Here is a 22,036-nt window from a genome sequence, read left to right on the forward strand (position 1 = left end):
TTAGTTCAGTTCTTTAGCTAAACACTGAGCTTAAGAAGTAAAACTTGAGTATGTGTTGTCAATAGGAAGTTATTTATATTCTATTGCATTAGTACTGTTTAGTCTGCCCATAGACCATAAATGAAAAGCTTGTAGCTTGTACTTAAATCTATGACAAAGCAGCTCTTCTCTTTTTATAAGAATATTGTGTTCTGGGCATGGCCCCTATAAAAAATTAAAATAAAAAAACTAATTGGCTATTCCTCATCATAATGAACTGTTTTGATTTCTTCAAAGAAGCCTACATGGGAAACACAAGCTTATCTTTTGTTATTTTATCACTTCTTTTAAATGTCCCAATCTGTCAATTAACAAAATAAATAAGAAAAAACTTACAAACTTATATTTTTGAATAATTTGTTAAATAAGCCACAAAACACACTAATCACAGTTCAGTTTTCTCAAGCACAAACATATAATAATGGCTATATGAATAGTGATGTTGATTGAAGATAATTGATTTATGTTTTTTTATAAATCAAAAGAAAGCATAATTACTCAAAACACAGTAATATACAGAGGAGCTGTGAATGAGAAAAGTCTGATTTGATCTTTAAACTAGGCTTAAAGTGCATTGAGGTCTCAGGTGGTCCATTCTAAAGGTGATGGAGTAATAGTGCCCCCTTCTGCTGAAAATGCAAGCACTAAAGCTCAGCAGCAATAGACTTGATTGTGGTTCATGGTCAAACCATTTCAGTCAGAGATGTCAAAGAAAAGAAGACTGTTTGTAAAACTGTGCAAAATCAGGCTTTATTCTTTTTCTCCTGCATTGCCACCAGGCATCGGCATCGTAATCACCATCATTGTCATCAACATCATCTCTGAAAATATCACCCACTGTAGACAGACTGCAACTGAACAGCTTCTCAGAGACTCGCAGCTCAAACCTTTTGGCAGAATCAGGCATCAGTTTCCTGCAGTGTCCAGCAGCGCACTGGGTCAGCATCGCATGTGCATCTCTTCCTCTGCAATACATTTCATCAGGGTCCCAAATGTACTTATTTACAAAGTGACTTCTTTTCAGAGTCTCACTGTCCATTTGATAGTCAAAGTTTCAGTTCCAGAAGACTTTCAAAGCCGATTTTAGTACAGACACAGTGAAGATGTTGGATACTATAGTCTTTCCCAGCTCCATAAATAAGGGACTTTTTATCTCATTTCTTCCACTGCCCACAGACTGCAGGTCCAAGGACTGTCAGTTTCTCCAGTTTAGGCAAACACTGAAGAAGTGCGATGTCTAGTATAATGTCAAGAAAATACAAAGCCACATGTACATACATACATACAGTACATGACTAACTGATAAACTTCATTAGCTATACAAGGTTGTCAGTCTCAAAGATGAAATCAGAGAGTTGCACATAAATGCACCTCAGTAATATACAGAGTCCGTTGCGTTAGTGGAGACAGGGATGTGAGCTCACCTAGACTGAATACTGCCTGTAGATAGTTTGTGAAAATTGTTCAAAATTTCCTGAACATGGGGATATTGTTTGTGAATCCACTGGTCTGTGCAGTTCATACACAAAAAAATTCATTTAAAAACAAGTTTGACGGAGGATCTTTAAGTTGTGATAACTACTTTAAAAATGATGTGACAAAACAGATTATGGTTGTAACATCATCGCAGATCCAGTCTCTTTATGTTTTTCCTTTTTTTCTTTTTGATGAGCAAGAGGAGAGTTATATGTAACATTATATCTGTATATATGTATACTGCTGTTTGTGAAGCTGGCAACTATTGACAAGTTTCAGCTTAACATATCCATCATAATGTCCAAAGTGCAAAGCCAAAACTTAGACAGAGCGGGAGTTGATGAAGACAGCAAACAATGACATCTTTTTTTTTAATCATAAGTGTAAAGTGAAGGCTGGGTGTTAATTATCCATGACATCAGTAGTACTGCAATGCCAGCCCTTCAACATTATAGGCCTTCATTTCTTAAAACATTGAAAGAAAATTTTCACTAGATTAAATATTTGAAGAACTTGTTGACATTTGTCCTCAAACTTGAAATGTTATACTTCTGTTACATTAGATAAGGGCTTTTTCTTTTGGCAGGGGGGGGGGGGGGGGGGGGGGGGGGGGGGGGGGGGGGGGGGGGGGGGGGGGGGGGGGGGGGTTGGGGAAGTTAAAGTTGCACTATCAATCAAAGCTGCAATCTTAATGGCTCGAGTTTTTTAAAAAAATATTCTCAAAAACAAAGTGTTTTTTGTTTAAGTATGTTGAGTTTCAGCCAGACATTTTTACATTGGGAGCATCAGTGAACAAGAACAAAACAACACAGAGTAATGCTAACCCCTTCGGAAAGCATGTCTCAGACAATATCTCTCGTCATTAGTCAAAAGAATATTGAATGAACTGATTAGACAAAATGAATTTGCAAACACAACAAGATAACACATTTCTACGTGCATGGAACTCCTTGCTTATTCGCCACCAGGAGATCCATTATCATTTGGAATGGTTATTAGCTTTACTATATTTTTACAAAGAAAAATGAAAAAGCAGGTAAAGGAGATAATTAATCCATAGAATTAGTAAATGTAAACAAAAAGGGAAGAGCTCAGAAAAGCCCCAAAGAGTGTATATGAGTGTGGATAACAGTTCCAGGGACTGCTTCCTATTTCTCTCCCTGGTCTGTAAACGCTGTGAATGCTAGAAACTGAGGAGAGCAAATTTAGCCTGGTTAAATCAAACAATTCAGAACAATTCAGAGAAGAGGAACACAGCAGTAAGAAAAGAGAAGCATAAGAAGGCCAGAACAAAATCATATAGGAAGTGATGTGCTCATGAGCTCCCTCAATCTTCAGTATCAGGCCTGAGGACAGCTCAACCAAATATTTGCTTCGACTGTCTGCCTGCCTGTGTGTCTCCAGCTGAGAGCTGAATGAATTCATTAGCTGGAGTAGATCTGGGTCCCAATCACACGCATTATCTCCTTTTGCACTTTAGGCTCTTGGGTGTTGATGTTGGCATCTCCTACTTGGCCATCTTCATATCTGCAAGTGTACAGAAAATGTTATAATTCTGTTGAACAACTTAAGTTCCATATTATATTGTCTTATTCATTTCTCTTTACTCTCTTTTGTAGGCTGCTATAATATCATTCAGTGATAATTGGACCAAGAGGCATACAGTAATATTGATAATAACAATAAGCCTTTCAATAGACAATTGTGTTTCTGCTTGTTGCTATTGTCTGTTAAGCAAATTAAGCAAGAGATGTATGGTCTGTTTTTTTTTTCTTTTTTGTTAATGCTGAAAAACTCAATCTCACAGAAACCACAAGGTCAGCATTTAATGATATTTAGCTGTTAATTGCAGGGAAACCATCAAATCCTGATTTCGAACTACATGACTCTCAAAATTTCTGACATGCTAAAAGGGAAAAAACGCAATTTAGTGCAATTTTAGCATCTTTCAGCAGAGTGAGGGATGAAGGACATGTTAGATTAGGTTGATTATGTAGTTGCTTTGTGGATATTCTAAAGAAGGTGAAAGCGCTGGGAATACTTACACAAAAAAGAAGCGAGTACAAACGTGATCGGACACAGGACACACCCATATGTTACCGTGTTTCTGCAGATCCTTAGATGTTATAACTGGTTAAAAGAAACATTTGTATTTAATGTACTTTCCTGTTGCATTTATTTTTCATTATTGCACATTGTAGTAATGTTTCTGGGTTTTTTGGAGGTCAATAATACAACAGGAAATGTGCTGCAGTTTAAGGGAATAAATTCAATTATAACCCAAAGTGAAACACCTTTAATTCTTAATTATCTAATTATTATTTTCTACAATAGCAATGACTCATCATTTGATGATAACCAATTTGACTTTTTATGGATAATTTCAGATCAAAATAAATTAATTTTAATCTAATTTCATTCCTTTTTTTTATCTTTTTGAAGACAATGGTTTTGAAATTTAACTAAAGAAAGGACTGCGCTGACTAAAAATTCTTTATTATCTATGATAAATGTTGAATTTCTTTGAGTAGTTTGAATATGTCTCCACTGTAATTCAAATAGATGAATGGTGCATATTCACTAACAACGAGTGTACCTTGTACACAGGTATTACCTTCACAAAGGGCAATGCAGTTCAAGTTTCGACTCTGAAGAAACCTTGATTGTATTGGTCGGCTCTATTGTAAAAGACAAGGAGGCGAGGTATTGGTTGCAGTAAAAACCAAAAGGTATCAAGAGGACAACGTCACCATAATAATTACAGACATTCACACTGCACAGCATGCAAGCATCAAATCAAGGCTTGTTGTAGTGAACTGTTTGGAGTTGCAAAATATTCAAAAATATATTCGACCTTCAGTGCAACAATCCTCCTCTAAAAACCAGCATAAATTTATCTTAAGGTTTCAAATTGTTACATGTCTCTTCCCCTTTATTTGCATGGTTTTTATGCGTGTTAAAAGTTCAAAAAGATTATCGTGCCCTAACATTTGTTAAAAAGCGGAGCTTTTAATTAATAAGTTCAATATGAAAGAAGGATGTATGTGTCCCTCACCTGCGGTATGGTGTTCATGCGATTGTAACGCTGCACCAGCTCATCTTTGGTGGGCATACGGTGCTGTCCTTTCCCCATCCCTGCAAGACGAAACACAAGGGCAGAAAATAAGCCTCAGTCAGAGCAACTTTACCTCAAGACACTTATGCTGTCAAAAACCTGCCTTGGGACATGTTAATGGTGCAGAACAACCTGCTAAACTGATGTCCCCTCACCCACCACCAAATCAGACCACCACTGTATGACTCGACATGAATGTTTCTGTGGAAACACTACAAGATGTAAGGTGATGAATATTTACAGAATACACCTAAAAAAAAAAAGAAAGAAAAAGAAAAAGCCACCAAAGCAACAGACACATATCCAGTAACAACCCTATTTTATACAGCCACAATAAAAAGTATGGTATGGCAGGTGATACACAAACTCACAGGCCCAAGACCGAGCACCCAAAATGAGTATACATGGTACAAAACAACAGGATAACACATGGAAAGCTCCCATATGTGTCAATGGCGTGTTTCAAGATGGTGATCAGGCCATGTTACCAATAAATTAAATTAAAATGGTTGAAAAAGCAAGAAGAGGCCGGTGGGGTCTGAGTGGCAAGGAATTAGCCGTTCCTACCTGAGTATCCAAAAGATATGCTGGAGATGGGGCTCAGATAGATGCCCTTTCCATACGCTGCCCCATGCAGCTTGGGTTTGAAAAGAGCAGGAGGGAAGGAAGGGTAACTAAGCAGTTGCACAGCACAACCTTACATTTACACATACAGTACGGCTGTACTTACAGTACTCACAGATACAGTGCAATTCATGCCTAACTTGCTGTAGTCAAATCAAAGGGAAGTCTATCAGTAACAGTTCTCTGTGTTTCTGTGACAATTTACTTTGCAAACCCTATCAAACAAGCGCATATGTCGAAGAGAAAATCCAAACGATGAACAATGGTTAGCCAAGAGCCAAAGAAAGGATGAATAGATACATGTTCCTTTAGGTTCTCCAATCATACCTCATACAAAATCATAAAGATGACTAAACCTGACACCTTCTGAATTACAGTGGAGATCACGTGACACTATTGAAGGTTGTGTGTGAAATTCTTACCCACACTGTTAAGGTATTCAAGCAATAATCATATGAAAAATAAATTAAATATGAGATGTATGCTGCCATGAACATAAAAATAGTAAAGTTTGAGGATGGTTGATGATGATCGTCCTTCAGACAAGAAGGTTGGTGATGAGGAAACAAAATAACCACAAATTTAATACGGAAAATTTAGAAGAGAAACATCAAAGAGCAGATGAAGAGGACAAACAAGAAGCAGCCTCATAGTTTGGAAGTACATGAAGAAGACATAAGTCGGGATGTGGCACATCTGGAAGAAATGAAAAGGAACAATAGACAAGAGGTCTTGTGATGGCTAAAGATGGAGACAGACTCAGTCCCTCTTTTATTGAGAAACACAGTAAAGGAGGAAGTGTGTCAATGCTCAAGGTGAAATGGAAAGGAGAATGGGGAGGCAGACGAGCACCAGGAAAAGATCAAATATGGTAAGGTTAAAAAATATGGTGAACAAGAAAGGAATAAATGAGACACATCAGCAAGAAAGAGCTGAAATTTTCAAAGTCTTGTGTTTTCAGATTTAATTGTGCATAAGCAGGACATGCCAGTGTATCTTCAAGCATTACTGGCCATATTGTGCAAATGATACAATTTTCTGTTCTTTCTGGTGTTGAGTTATAATCTTTGCATAATAATATATAGTTATAGATGGATGCAGAAATTATTTTTATGATCTTAAAGTTTAAGAGATTAAATAGTGAATTGAAATCCTTAAACAGTTTTTCAATGATTTCCTGCTCAGGATTTTTAGGGCAGGTCTGAAATCAGCGTTTCATGATGCAGTGAGTATTGACGGTAAGCAGAAGCTGTCCCTGCCCCAAACACTGTGATGGTACAAACACACCTACTATTATTTGTTAGCCTCAAACTAGTCAACCATGCTGTCAATGTATGTGATGACTAGCTAAATAACTTTTCTGCCTTCACTATGAAAACCCTTCCTCCCTGGATGCCAGAATTATAAGACTTGGGCTGCTTACCTAAGTTGCAGAGAAACAATAAGATAAAGAAGAACTGGATTCATCTGAAGAGTGAATTTGAAAATCAGCACTGCAGATGGTGGAGTGGCTCAGCACAAGCTCAAATAATCAAATTCTGCTTGGTACATTGAATGGCCATGTTAATGATTTCACACCTCTGCTGTTACAGACTGTATGTGCACAACTTACTAGAATTAAATACACCATGGAATAATTTCAACTGTATGAGGGTTGCATACCAAGTTAGAGAGCCAAATCTGGAGGATTTACTACAGCCAGAGTGCACTTCAATTGATTGTTAAGAGATCCACTGGGATGAAGAGTTAAGGATCATCCCCAACACCTACATCAAATTTTCTCCTGGCAGTTCTACAAACTTTCAACAGTGACAGCAAACCAAAAATTTAATGTCAAATAAATGTGTATTTGTGGTTTCATATAAAAGCAGTTTAGTTTGGTTAAACCTAACTCCTGTGTCCTCTCTGTGCTGTTCATTTGTCAAGCAAAGCGGTTTCGTCAGAGCAGAGAACACTACTCATTATTCACTTGTGATTTTGAAATTTACTCTATTTGGGAATAGCTATAATTATTTGTGTTTGACTGAATGGATAATATAGCAACGTTCTGCGATGTGACAGAGTCAGAATTCATTGTTTAATTCTGCTTTAGGTTTTAATCGTTGCAATTTGCTTTAATAAAATCTTTGGCTATTGTTTGTTTCAGGTTTGCAAAGAAAATGGATGTAACTAACCTTCAATAGAAACCCCTGTTCACCCAAAGGAAGGCAGTACTACAGAGCTCATCCTTTGCATCCTTCACCTTCAGAAATAACCTACTCAGTGCTCTATGTGGTTACCCTAACCAGGGCACACAAGCAGCCCTCTGACATCCCATCTGACACCACAGTCCACTTCCTACATGACACAACAGGGAGGGTCATGCTAGCTACTGCTGTCGGCATACAAGGCAGAAATTGGCCAAGAAAATATCCAAATGTGCCCTGCTTGCTAAAATACCAATAGCAAAGCAGACAAAAGGAAAGCTGGCATCCATCGACTGCAAAAATAAATCAGCCCGACAGTAAACTTGTTTTGTCTGAGAGCAGGTTTACTGTCCAAGGAAAGATCCGTCACAAATTCCAGCCAACTGCCAGAGTTACGTACCTGCAGTTTGGTATAAGAGGCATTGACTAGTCCATTTCTCAGAACAGAGTGCCAGTTCTCTATATGGGAACCACTAGAGCAGATGGAGGGAGAGAGACAGAGATAAGACAGAAAAGATAAGATAGAGTGCTGTGCGACTGAAAACAACCTGGATTTTTGTGTCCATGTTCTCGTCTGCAGTGGCTTGACTCACGTTGCATTTAATAAAGTAACATTTTTACATTTTTCAGCAAGATCTTGGTTAAGAAAAACATGATGGGAAAATAAAAAGTCTTGCAGATAACACCTTAAATCAAACAGTTTTAAAGTTGCTTATGTCACTTTTCAGTAACTGAGTAACTAAATCACATTTTTTCTTTTCTATATCATCTGGCACTAGAGAGAAACAATATGGAAGAACAAATAGTTGATTGTGTTTGACTATTTCATGGATTATTACTTCTATGTGAATGATCCTGAGACTTTTTATCTGCAACTGAAACTCACGAGGAGGGAAAAAAAATGAGCTCTCCTCTGCAAACCACAATAGAACTACTGCGGTCATCTATTTATACCACTTATGTAGGGACATTTAGGAACATAATCGCAGTTCTCCAAGTTTATGTCAATTGTGTTTTGGAAATGAAATATTGAAAAATACAGATGACAAGCCATGATAGCTGACAGCATCTCCCCATGAAGATGTTGGACTGTATTAAAATAAAATTCAATTGTCATAATAGTGTCATGCACTGTTGATATTCTTAACAGGTTTTGAAGCAGCATTAAGTTCTTTTCCTTGCGCTTTTAAGCAGACACACACACGGAAAAGTTCTTAATTTCACTTAACAAATAGTTGTGAGTGGATTTCCTTATATATTTTTTTGGTAAATTTCTGTTTTTAATATCATCGATATGGCAGTCAAACTGGATTACACATCTGTCATGTTTTGTTGAGAATTATTCAGTTTCAAGCATTGACCAGCATAAAACAAGATTGCTAGCACTGTGTCTGTATTAGTCGTATCGTTCTAGTGCCCAGATGAGTCATGTGGATCTAAAATATTCAGCAGAGCCCCATCTGCTACAGTATAAATCTCTATATCACGATTATTGCTGGCTCCATCTGATGGCCAAGGTGCTTTCTGTGTCCAACAGAACTGCCCCAGCTTCGTGTTCTTGTTTGTGATAGTTCCATTAAAATCTGCTTGACTGGCCTTTTCATGTACAAAATCATCACCAGGTATAATAAAAACATAGTAGTGCTATAATGTTAAATATCAATTGTATGAAATTTGCCTAAAGCCATAAACAAACCAACATAATGACGATAAATTGATATTTTAGAATGACCAAGCTGAAAGTTTCTGAAGTTAATCAAAGAAAACTTGCAGTTTTAGAATGTATGCAAAACTATGATAGGTAATAAGAGGTGTAACTTACTGGAAGGCAAAGGTGCTGCCGTAGAGCTTCTTGGCCGTGCGAAATCGAGCTTCCTTGGCTGGGGGGCTGCTGAGCAGCAGGAACTGGTGGGAGGTGTGCATGAATTTCAGTTGCTATCACGATGTGATCAGAGAAAGGGAGAGATGGAGAGTTAGAAAGAGAAGGAGCATTAAACCTAATTTGTTTAAGCAGACTTGAGGGGATGCTGTCCTGGTTTCCTACCCTACTAAGAGGCAGCTTGACGATATGAGACCTGTTACTTGAAATTATCCTGCAGAGACACAGAAAGGAGATATAAATATTAATAATAACATGAATTGTAACATAATTTCAGCTATTTGGATCTGTACCATCAATGTCAATTTAACCACATTGGGCCTTTTTCACAGCAGACATTTTTACCAATTCTATTAGGGAAAAGTAGAGCATTGATCAGTAATCTCCTATTTTTCCTGTAAGCAATGATAGTTTTCCAGTATGTACAACATCAGAACCCTGAAACCAAAGCAATGGAACAGAACTTATTTTTGAGTGCAAAATTTATACTTCTACTCTCACTCTGACCAGTCAAAATATCCTCCATGAAAAAGAATACTATGTCACACAATTATTGTGCTGTCCATCAACATTTACTTCGTGTGGTAGCTTCAACAAGCTCTCTACTGATGAATAGTATTATGTAAAATGGTGTTTTCATACAAAGAAGGATAAATACATTTTTGGGCTAGATTTTATTCACGCACCATTGTAGCAGGGGATGAGCCAAAGGGTCTAGTTTGTCCATCTGTTTCTTAATCTCCAGATATGAACCCTGGAAAAAAAAATAACACATACAACCATGTGCTGTTCTCAGATTTTTCCTCTCAAATAATAAAAACAAGTAAGTGTTGAGAATCAGACTTGTGTTGTGAATAATATAAAACGGCACTGATATCAATATCACGATAGTATAGATGCAGGTCAACACCAATGGATAAACAAAGAGAATGAGTAAGGGCATCACAGATCAAATGTAATTTTGATAAGTCAGTGAAAATACAAAACAATGCGCCAGCCTGCTTTGCACATATGCTCATCTCCTCCCACCTCCTATTTGTACCTGGGTCATTTCACGGATCGACATAACACTATCCAATGCTTTCTGCAGTCTTTCATAATTCTTCTTCTGTGTTCATCAGTTGAGCCAAACATCCATCGTATCCAACAAGAAAGGGAACAACATAAAAGATGTAAAGGTTTGCATTGGTTTAGTTGAATATGCATGCGTAACAACATCATTTTATGAAGATATTTTTGGTTTGTCCTAAAAGAACAGACAGTGTGTTTTACCAGTTAATCATCAGTTTGGAATTAATTTTTTGCATAGATTCAGTTTGTAATCCCAACTACAGCAGTGAGGATGCTGACCTTTGGGTTGAAGGCAAGAGTCTTGGGGTCATTGGGATCAACGACTGACGGGTAGGGCTCAAAGATGATGCTCTTACGGGGAGACTCGAGAGCTGCTCGACACATTGCAACAAGTAGGTCCACCACCTGGGAGGAGGAGGATTTCAGTTTTACATTTGAATTCTTTAACTGAAGCTGTTATTTATTCACTTGTAATACTAATAAATCATAATTAGACTCGGTTCCAATAACACTCACATTTAAACCAATCAGGAGCTTATATTTCTCGCTAAGAATATTTAAGGCAAAAAATAAATAATCAGTCTTATCTTAACTACTACTTTTTCTACTGGGTCTTCACCTCAGCTCCAGTGGCCACTTCCTCTGCAGCTCCTGACATTACACCCAGAGTGTAAAATGAGAACACGCACAGCTCCCTGGTGCACACAGCAGGCTGCATAAAAACACACAGGCAAAGCAGGATCAAACGAGAGCCGTTAAGTTTGTACAACCATACATTGAAAAGTTCATTCGGTCACTCTCAGTTCAGTATTGGAAAATCCATTAACAGGATCAAATTACTGAAAAAGAAAGTTTTCAGATACATAATGTTCCAAGTTGTATCAATTTTCTCATATAAATGAAAATATATATAAAACTTCAGTAAATACAAATATAATTTTTTCATGTCTTTGATACCTTCAACATGGATCCATTTTGAAAGACGTGCTGTTCATCACAGACCACGCAGTACTCGTTAAGCGTGGGGATCCTCTGCTCTGAGTATTTCATTATCTGTTCGGAGAAAAGCACAATGGAGTTCCCATTTATAACTCCCACCTCGAGCACTGCCAAACACAGGAACAAAGACGACAAGGCAGAATTGGCACTATAATTACTCCGAAATTTCTGAGATTTAATCTGTTTGGGGCTTTGAAGAATAAGAAGATACCGAAAACAATCTAAACAAATAGCTAATGCAATACAGGCAGATGGTTTTGCTGCTCACAACCCCTTGGAGACATTTATAAATCACTCACCACTAACTGTACTACACTTATATATGCCATTTATCAACAATTCCAGAGTATTTTTATTCTGCTATAAGAGCCCAACAGACTTTCTTCTTAAGCATGGTCCAATAACCCTGACAGAGAGTAGTGTCTTTCTTAGTGGACTCGTAGCTCCTTGAGATCTAACCTGCACTAAGAAGCCATACTCCAAGGTGGGGATGTTCTTGCAGTGGCCGCCCGCCTGGGATGAGAAAAACAATTCAATCAGCTGCCTCGTGGTAATCTGCGCTGGGGCCCTGGCCGCTGGGACAGCCACAGTCTGATGAGTCAAGTGAAGACAAAGCATTATGGGAAAGGGCGCACCAGCCATGTTTTGGTAAGGATGGGGGGAGAGGCTCAGGTGGGAAGAGTGCATTGGGGACTGAGAGAAGGGTAAGAGTGGATCAAAGTGGGTCAGAATAGAGAAGAGCTTTACACAGCACACGCAGCATTATGAGCTTTTATGTCACAGCAACATTACAATCGACTGGATAAAAGAACTGTGAAGCTGCAAGGATCGGAGATGTGAAATAAACACTGCAATTACACACTGACTTATATCACACACAAATCAGTGGAAGATGAGATGAATTTTGTCTGCAAATGAAATTGTGTTCATAAATTACAATTCAGACTGAAATTATTAGACATTTGGGCGCTGACTGGTCCAGACTGGCTCTGACCTGGCTATTTGGTGGATAGCTGAATAGCTCTCCTTTGGGGTTCTTCATGGTACATGAGATAGAGCGGTTCATCAGCCGGGTCACTCTCAGCTCAGGGACACTCAGTTTCCCTTTTAAAACTGTGTCTTGGATCAGAGGAAAACTTGGAGACCTGGCAAAGATCAAACCATAGGACATGTGCGTAACTGCAGATTAACCATGCTGATAAAAGAAGGTACTATTGTTGTTATTGTCCAACTGATTAAGCAGTGTGGAGGCTAAGGCTTTGCTATGGCTCTGATGTTGCTATGAATAAAATTCTATTGACTAAAATCACATTTTCTAGCGACATTATCCGAAGAAATACCCATTCTGTTCGTATCGTGCCGCACTGACAACAGATACGACCTCAGAAATCTGAAATCAGTTTGGACAGCAGCTCCAGGCACTAACAGTTTGAGCACAAGAACCAATGCTCACTTCTGCCATTACATCTCTGTGCCCAGCTGCCATGAGACTCCTGTCAAGTCATGAGGATGTCAAGACAATCTAGTTAGTAAAGCTGACCACTATCAAGTGGGCTGGGATCCATTCCCTGGACAGCCATAACTGTCAAAGCATCCCAGAGAAAGACAGAGGCCAAAAAGACGATTTTACCCCCATGGGAACTTTTGTCAGACTTTGAATTTAAGTCAGTCTGAACTATGCTCTGTCAGAGCTTCCTTTCTCCTGTCAGTTATCTTTGCAGCAATTTTCACCTTTTTTCAGGACGGTTTTCACAAACTATTTACATCAACACCTTATTATTTCCTTTTAGAGCCTTTTGTGCTCAGATTAAATTGTACAAATTTAGGTGGAAACAATACTGGAACTACTTATGATTTATTCTTTCAAATCAACAGAAAAAAAATTAAGAAATATCTGCATTTACCTCAGCTCAAATGTCACATACATCAAGAAGTGTTTTATTATCGAATGTGTAGGTGCCTTTAGAAAGAGAAAAGGAGACTTACTTGGGAATAGGGGAGAAGATGCTAAGCCCGGCACGGAACTTCTTGATGGTTCCTCCAGCTTTGAACCAGCTGTGCCTTTTCTCCTGCTGGGCCTTGAGGAACTCATTACTGAGGTGCTTCCACTGCTGTGAGGTGAATGTGCTCAGGATCCTGCCACATTAAACAAAAATGTGAGTGAACTTAGTCTACATCTAAAATTGAGAACCATATAAAAAACATGTTGCTACTTATCGAAAATCCATACTTTTTCGTCATAACAAAATCTGATGCAAAATGTCACTAGCAATAGGTGACAGTTATATACATTAGGTGCTAAATATATTTAGGATATATCACCTACTTTTTGAGTTGCAGGCCCAGGCTGAAGCCCTCTTTATTTGAAGGCTGGAACACTTCTACCGACGGCTCTGAATAAACAAAGATGAGTAATATTATAACAAAGTGGACACATACACAAACGCTCTTTCTTTCACTCTGTTACTTGTACAGCACATATTGTACTCACCTCCCACGCTCAGTGAGTGGCACAAAATACCTAATGTCCCTCTCAGAAAACCAACATCCACACTGACATCTTTACTCACCAGGTCCATCGAGGTACTGAGAAAGAGAAAAGCGCAGTCTCAGAATAATGGGCTCTGTTCTGATAACTTTCCATGCTGTTGCAACCTCCTCCTGAGTCAGACACACACACAGATACACAAATATACAGAGTTAGCAGCCCTAATTAGGGCCATTTCTCATTACATAAATAACTTATGAGCACCCAATGCATTATAAATTATGTGTTACTTTGCAAAATGTCAACGTTATAATAGTAATGGGCAGAATTGGTGGAGGTGTTTGCAGTGTAAGGAGAATGCTGACTCACATCTAAGAAACCGATGTTAATATGAAGATCGATGTCCACATCATCAATGGTTCCATACTCCCTGCTCAGAGACACAAGAGATACACTCGTCATAATTTATATATAATCTGATACTCAGATTAAATTTTATCAACACAGTTATTTCATTAAAATATTTTTTTAGAAGAATGTTACTGCATGTCACATTTTGAGTTTTGTTTTGTCATGTTTTCAGGTTCTTGGTTCATTTCTGTCCTGTTTTTTCCCCTGTCACGTTAAGTTTCACTCACGTCACCTGTTTCTGTTCCACAGCTGCATGTCATCACTAATCACCTCCCCACAGTATTTAGTTTCCAGGTTTCCCTCGACACATCACTGAATCCTGACCTCACCTCATGTCCCATGTTTCGTTTGTTACCTAGTCAAGTCAGGTTTTGCCTCTTGTTATTTATAAGTCATAGTCTTGTTCTGTTTATTTTTCATAGTTAAGATTTTTAATAGTTAAGATTTTTCATAATCCGGCTCAGCCGCGTCCTTTGTTCTTGCCTCTTTGTTTTTGGAATAAACCTTGTTTTATGCCTAGTTCTGCATCTGGGTCCTCCCTTCGTACCACAAATCCTGACACTGCACATGTGTGTTTGTGTGCATGCACACATCTGTGCTGTACCTGACAGAGACAGCACCGTCAGTGTAGATGTCTTTCACAGCCTCGATGTCTGCATCTAGCTGAGGGTGGCGGTAGAGGTCAGCAGCACAGCTCCCCTGCAACAAGCAGCACTGGTCACAGTTATAGCAATGAATGAATTCTCCATGGTTCCCAGCAGTTTAGTCCCACTTACACCCAAACTACAAAGACACTACACACCTGTTGTGTTCCAGTTTGATAACTGAAATTATTTGATTTTGATTTTAAGACATTTGTTACAGATTGCACACAAACAAAGAGTCATGCCTGTGTGGAAAAGTTTGCCTTTGCTCTAAAAAAGGCAAAAAGCTGAGGGTTTCAGCTAGAAGTAAGAATGTTCTTTGGGTACCTCAGCACATTTGATATTTAACATAAGAGACATTTTTCAGCTTTATTAATAACAGCCAATGAGTGTTTTACAAATTTATAAAATTGTCTGGTGTCTTGAAATCAGACTCTCATCTGCTCAGTACAGAGTGTGTAGTACAGATCCTGCATTTTTGTTCTTATCTTCACTGCACTGCTTTCATGTTCTCTGACTTCACTGAAATGAGCTTTACTGGATTTACATTTCAATCAAGAGACTTGGAAGATAACAGTAAAGGGGATAAGTAACATACTGAGATCTTATGTGGAAGTGAAGCAATCAACTTTATGAGATAAGATGATACACTGCTTGTTGGCTGTGGAACTGAATTTGGTTGGTCGCATAGGGTGAAAGTAGTAAATGATCATGGGATCGCTTGAGAGAAAATACTACATTTCCAGAAGCTGTACCCTGTGTTGATTTTGTTGGGAAAAGGAAAATACAAATTTTGAGCACCTTCGTTGAGGGTATTGTATTTTCTTCAATATAATATGGCATTATTTTCAAAATAAACATGTATCAGCAGATAGAAATACAGACTAGCACCTGTACTGTAAACACAATGTCAATATCTTTAACATAACACCAGATTCAACAGAGAGGTAACAGTGCCTGCTCTACCTGAATGCCATAAAGGAACTGTTCGGATTCATTCTCCCCATCCGACTCTTCGTCTGTCCAGCACTGGCCTTTGATGTCCTGTGGGTCCACACATTGTGAAAAGACCATAATAGCAGAGCAGAAAGAAAAAGCAACCTCCTTCTAACATCCTTTCATCAGCCATCTCCCTGTTTAGTCTCTCATTCAAGGGCTTCAAAACACTGCTTTATTTAGCCTTTCAAAGGGAGAGAAGAGCAGGCATGGTTTATTTCTAAAAGACAGAATATTCACTGAAATGTGCCCTCAAAAGAAGATCGAACTGACAGTGAAAACGGTGATTTTTAGAGTATGAAAATAGACATATCTTGTCATTTCCAGCAAATCTTGAGGTTTGGATGAATACTTAGTTTTTGTCACACAGATGAAGCTATTATAATATTTAAGTGCCTATGTGATGTCACAGTTCTGTGTACAAGATGCAAAATTATGATTTTTTTAAATAGATCTTAAGTAAAGCAAACACATTTTAATGAGATCCAGTAATTATACCAATTGGGTCCCAGCTTTCTTACCATTGGGTCTGCTGTTCATAGGGCTCTCTCAGACAGGTTTGTGCCTTTGATTACTCCCAACCATTGCAGCCTTTCTCCAGCTGAAAGGATTTAGAAAAGGTTACCAAAGAATTTTGACTGACCGCCCACCTTTCTCTCACTTCTCAGAAAGACACAACCTCGGAAAAAATGGCAATCTAATATTCAGCAGAGAAAGACAGCATGAAACAAAAGGCTGTTGTCAGTGATGCCATGCTCTGTCAATGGTGCCCTCCTCCTTTTTTTCTTTAAATCATCTGCACTTCACTTTGCTATGTATCCTAGCAACAGCCATCTCTGCCTCCTTTCAGAGTGGCATTAATCACTGTAGAGAGAATGTGTGGGAGATATGGGCTGTATTTTCAGTATCCAGCATGACTCAAATTCTTTGTTTAGATTTTTTTTTACCAGGAACTTAATCTATTAATATCAAAGCCCTGAAGGTTATACACCTTTGAAGAACAAGGCAAACCGAACAGCTACTGATTGCAGCATATTGTTTGACTGTTTTATATTGTTACGATATGTCTGTTATATGAATGTGAAAAGAATTCAGCTATGTCACACAATTTTCTGCATCAGTCTTAGAGGAGCATTTTGTGGCTACACGCTGTTAGCTAAATCAACAATTTATAGTGTATGCATAGAAATGAATGCTTGCCTGTTAAAGAAAAGTAACAACTGTTAAAATAATTTAAAGAAGACTCAGGTCAGACTCAGAGACAAGTTGTGACAATATGAGAAGACAGACAGAAATGGTAAACAGCATTACTGACTAGTAAAATATACACCAAATTACTCTTTGTGTAAAGCACTATGAGTAAACAATGACATCCTTACCACCTGCAAATCCAGATGATGAGCATCACACTGCAGCATCATAATAAAATTTACAGTTAACATTTTCTAGAACACGACAGAACATGACGGAGAAAGGAATACATTAAGAAGTGTGCAAGCAAAGCCTGGATGGTAACATAGCTTAACACTACAGATCATAATGTCTAAGAAAACAGAAGCCATTTAGGTCTGCATAATCAAAAGGAGACTAATTCTCCATTTTTCTTTTGTTTGCTGCACTGACTGAGGGATGTTTACATATCTACACAATGTGCTCTTCAAAATTGCTCCTGATTATGTTTATTTGTTCTTTCTTTTGTGAGCATGTCCTGATTTGGCTTCCTATTCTTTCTTAAAATCACAATCCCCTCTACATCCTCAGCTCCTGCCCTTTTCCCTACATGCCTGCTGCTCTGCCATATCCTCAACCCTGCTAGCATCTACATTCACATCCCACTCACCCCCGCGTTCGCTGCCATTCTCCTAGCCTCTGTCGTCTCACATACCAATAGAGTCACCAGAACATTGAACCCACCCACCCACCCCTCACACACACACATTCAACACTACCATTCACATTCCTCTTTCTGCTTTGATTAGTGTTAAGCACAAACACAGATGCAGTCAGGCAGATTTTCCCCTCCCCCTACGCTCTGCACCCCCACCACATCCATCCACACTTACCTCCAGAGAGGATGGAGACTCGGATGCTGTCCTTGCCTCAGCTGCTCCCCCTCTTAAAGGGCACACCTGCCTCTCTCTCTCAGTGACCGTTTTCCACTGAAACGATAGGTGGGAATAAGCCCGTTAAAATCAGGAAGCGGAGAAACAAGAGCACAACAATCCCACAATTCTGCAGCGGCTGTCTCTCGATGCTTGCGGTTTGTGTCTGCAATAGAGCCAGCTGGTGTGTGTTGGTCTCTGTGTTTATCTATTGCAGATCTCTGCTCTTACTGCTCTCCTGTATTTTGCCTGACAACACTGAGGGGTCTGGGCATGCTCAGTGAGACAAGCCAAACCAGTCATGTGACTCGCAGCTGACTGCACTGCTGCTGAGAAATAAGAGTGGAAAAAATGGCCCTCTGACTCTGTGTGTCTGTGTCTGTGTGATTGCATAAGTGAGTATTTGTTAATGTGCCATTGTGCTTAGAATTGAAATGCTTTCATGTCTTTTCAAAATCTGTTCAATAAGACAAATGTGCAGTAAGATACATTTGAGCTTTACATTGTATCTGAATTGCATGCTGTAGATTCACACATGCAGTCAGCATTATAGTTTTGAAATTCTATCAAAATAACAGGACTTATTTTTCAATAACATCCTTAAGAATATTACATTATTAAATTGCAAATGTTCCATAACATCTATAAAGCACTTTGTCATTGTGTGCATGTGTGAGATAATGGTTATTAGGCCTGTAAGCTAATCAGTATTTACCCTCATTGTCTCAAGGCATCTATTTAAGAACCTAGAGATTAATGGACATGTATTTCGATGGGTGGCTGTAGTCCGAAGGAAGTCACATCTTTTAAAAATTTTGTTTGGCCTACAATATTGTAAACAGAAGGGCATTGACCTTAACTGTACAATATAAACATGGGGCACAGAGGTTGGCGTAATTTCATAGTTGATTTAACAGTCATGCAAAGTTATAATAATTCTACAAATTACTACTAATGCTTTTGACTACTTTTCAGCAGGCAATTTTCTGTTTTCCATGTTCAGTACAATCTGATTGCTGAAATTGCAGTATAACTGCAACATGTTCTTTTGTGGCAAAAAAAAGCATTAACAACAATTCAATGGTCTGCTGATGAAAGCCACAACTCAGACAAAGTATATCATTTTATTTCCCTTCATTTTGCACTATAAGATGGTCTATATTTTAATAAATACATGTATTTGTGATGGGTTTTATTTCGGGAAAAAGCATAATATTTCAAATCATTCATCCATTTTCCCACTTAATACTGGAGCCTATCACAGCTGCCAGCTGAGAGGTGGGGTACACCCTGAATAGATCGTCAGTCTACCAAAAGGCCAACACAGAGGCAAACAGCCATGCACACTGACACACTTCCAAGGTCAATTTAGAATCACCAACCAAGATTTGAACCTTACAACTATGAGGTGACAGAGCTAACCACCACACCACCATGCAGCCCTGTTTCTATATAACATTGAATAATATGTCATTTCAATAACAATATCATACAACTATAGCTGATTTACATGTGTTTCCAATCAAATATTGACTATGTTTTTCAGATTTTTCCTTATGATTGTATTATGCTCTTAATTTAATTATGATTTCCCATTTTACTATCTTAGCTCCTCTGTTATACTGTTTTTGATCATGTTTGTGTGTTGGGCTTGATGGCTCTGGTCCTTTCATTAAACTACCATTGTTAGCTGTTGTTTTACTAGTGCAGTAACATGTTTAGAGGCATTAGACATCGTATTTGTTTATCTGAGATTTATCCAAGCACATTCCCACAGTGTCTTACTGGACCGCAGTGGCTCAGGTGTTAGCAGCCATTAATGCTGATTGACAGTCAGGAGCTTCGTCAGTGGACAGAGAGACTGCACAACTGCTTTGTTTCTCACCTGGGCAGGTGTGTCCATTGGCCTCAAACACTGGAGTGGTGTGGATCCAGGCAGAGGCCATCAACAGAGAGTGAGACATCAACATGGGCAGTGGGAGTAGCAGCACTACCAATACAACTGTGAACGGGTGAGAAGAAAATCAAACAGGGGGAGATTGTATAATTGATTTTGGACTTCGTGAGTCCTAAAAGAACATAGCTGTTGGTCAGTATTTTTTTGTATCTGTAGAGTAAATTGATTTTTTTTGCCAGACTTATATGTGAAATCTTTGTAGTAGAGTGACTGTTTAAATCTGACTATCCCTACAGTTGAGATATGGTAGGCATTTGCGCCATGTGTTGGGGATTTACTTTCTGTCTGACATCTCTTTAGTAGAGCTGATTATGGCAACTAGATAAGAAACATTTGCAACATAGTCATGTGGTGTCTGCAATGGACAAATATTACGTATTCCAGAGTTGTTGGCCATCAGTGGCTCTATTGTGGCTTTACAGTATTAGAAAACTAAAGAGTTGTAGCTGTGATGCATTTGTATTTGACATAATGGTATCATGGTGAGTACTTACTACTCCTATTGTGCACATCTATGCTTAAAATACTTCACTATTAAATATGGTGTGAAATGCCTATTAATAGCAAAAACATAAAGACCAATCAAATCCTGTTTTCTTCACTTAATATTAAGAACAACTGATGGAATGTTGTACAGTACAACCCCATTTTTTAAATAGCTGATGCACTGTATAAAAGGTAACTAAAAACAGATGCCAGACAGCAAAGCGCGTTGTTATGTTTTGACAGATGAATGCTCATTTTGATTTTGATGCCAGCAATACCTTCCAAAAACTTGGGACATGGGAATGTTAACCACTGTGTTGCATCTACTGTACATTTATTGACACTCTATAATTGTTTGGAACTGAGGGGATAAACTGGTCATGTTTTACATTTTTGCATCATTGCTTGATATAAGACATGGTAAATCCAGGACCTCAATTGTCATGTATTTCACTTCACAATGGCTCAAATATTTTCTGTGTGAAACCTCATGTCATCATAGATGCTGACTTTTGATCTGTGGGATAACAAGCAGGATGATACCTCCTTGTTTTAACCCAAAGGACAAATTTTGGTTAATCACACCAAAGAACAGTTATCTAACAATTATTCGAACATGCAAATCAAAATAAGCACCCATCTATCAAAAAATTGTTGTTGTGTTTTAGAAAAATCGCCTCAGGCATCTACAACATTTAAATGCAGCTTGAGGGTTCATGTATAACATGTGCAATGAATTGGCCTACTTGACATAATCTAAAGTGCATTTTGATGAAAATATTTATATATCTCAGCAATATTTGGAATGTACGTCCATCTGTAAGCAGGAATTCTTAAAACGTGGCAATGTTATTTTAGATAAGTGGAAGATCTGGATACTTCTTTCGTTCATATAAATGCTCAATGCAGACATCGGTGCTATATTATCATTCATCGGTAGATGGAGATAGTGCCTCGCAGTCTGCACACCAGCGATTTACTCATTTTATCCCCTTATTATCAATTCACTGTTTGGAAGCTACTATCCAGTTCTGTTTAATCTTTGTAGCATGTTTTAGAGGTGAAATAAAGATGCTGACAATTGGGATAGCTTACAAGTTTAGTTTGCCCAAGAACCGTTTTGCCAGCCGATGATTTACGCATCCGCAAAATGATGGAGCCAAAATATTCTGATGATTAGTAAAAAACTGTATTGATTTTTTATTTCGTATTTCGAATAGAGTCAATGAATCAAATAAGTGGAACAGTGGGCACACCAGAGAAACCAACCGAGCTTTTTTCTGTCTTTAAGGAAATTACCATTCGCCATGCTCTGCAGTCACATGTCGCAATTCACGCTCTTCTGATGCATTCATGCGCCCTGATTGGCTCGCAGCTTTACCAAGTATTTCTATCACGTATTTGTATATCCTTCCGCGTCGTTCTTAATCTTTTACCAGTTCTTGATTTATCACAAACGCAGTACTGCAATATAACAAATTAAATGGTGAGACATTTATGGCTACAGCTGATATAAATCTCTAAGATCAGTCTATACGCTTTCTATTTATCTATTTAGCGTCG

The 22,036-nt window shown here is 38.4% G+C and overlaps 2 protein-coding genes across 15 annotated transcripts in view; both read right to left on the reverse strand.

Annotated features, from left to right (window-relative positions):
• Positions 1–22,036, reverse strand: part of LOC140301651 (trans-1,2-dihydrobenzene-1,2-diol dehydrogenase-like) — a 208,614-nt gene that overhangs the window by 164,736 nt on the left and 21,842 nt on the right. The window lies entirely within an intron of this gene.
• Positions 771–19,964, reverse strand: LOC140301645 (protein mono-ADP-ribosyltransferase PARP6). 14 transcript variants are annotated; one of them, XM_072380204.1, is made up of 24 exons: positions 19,916–19,964; positions 17,992–18,087; positions 16,450–17,337; positions 15,899–15,976; positions 14,893–15,002; positions 14,247–14,307; positions 13,960–14,050; positions 13,716–13,782; positions 13,376–13,525; positions 12,384–12,534; positions 11,849–11,980; positions 11,348–11,443; positions 11,010–11,102; positions 10,670–10,795; positions 10,362–10,427; positions 10,006–10,073; positions 9,485–9,533; positions 9,263–9,375; positions 7,841–7,913; positions 5,198–5,267; positions 4,571–4,650; positions 4,130–4,193; positions 3,561–3,645; positions 771–3,042 (listed from the first exon to the last, which is right to left on the reverse strand). In XM_072380204.1, exons 3-24 carry the CDS (start codon positions 16,450–16,452, stop codon positions 2,940–2,942), a joined length of 1,929 nt encoding a protein of 642 aa, XP_072236305.1. In that variant the 5' UTR covers positions 16,453–17,337; positions 17,992–18,087; positions 19,916–19,964; the 3' UTR covers positions 771–2,939. The 14 variants fall into 14 exon arrangements, with proteins under 14 accessions (XP_072236305.1, XP_072236307.1, XP_072236308.1 ...); XM_072380206.1 differs by lacking the exon at positions 19,916–19,964 and having other exon boundaries at positions 16,450–16,529; positions 17,308–17,337; positions 17,992–18,287; XM_072380207.1 differs by lacking the exons at positions 17,992–18,087; positions 19,916–19,964 and adding an exon at positions 17,769–17,802 and having other exon boundaries at positions 16,450–16,529; positions 17,308–17,337.

This window comes from Leuresthes tenuis, unplaced genomic scaffold (genome assembly GCF_036924035.1).
Source record: "Leuresthes tenuis unplaced genomic scaffold, fLeuTen1.0.hap1 SCAF_2, whole genome shotgun sequence".
Classification (NCBI taxonomy): domain Eukaryota; kingdom Metazoa; phylum Chordata; class Actinopteri; order Atheriniformes; family Atherinopsidae; genus Leuresthes; species Leuresthes tenuis.

Excerpts from the sequence above, each read along its gene's own strand:
- LOC140301645 (XM_072380202.1), bottom strand. The coding sequence starts at position 16,006 with ATGGTCTTTTCACAATGTGTGGACCCACAGGACATCAAAGGCCAGTGC. Across the intron at positions 14,308-14,892 it reads GACGGTGCTGTCTCTGTCAG|GGAGTATGGAACCATTGATG; the intron begins GTACAGCACAGA and ends GTCTCTGAGCAG. Across the intron at positions 10,428-10,669 it reads CTCTTGCCTTCAACCCAAAG|AAGAAGAATTATGAAAGACT; the intron begins GTCAGCATCCTC and ends TGATGAACACAG.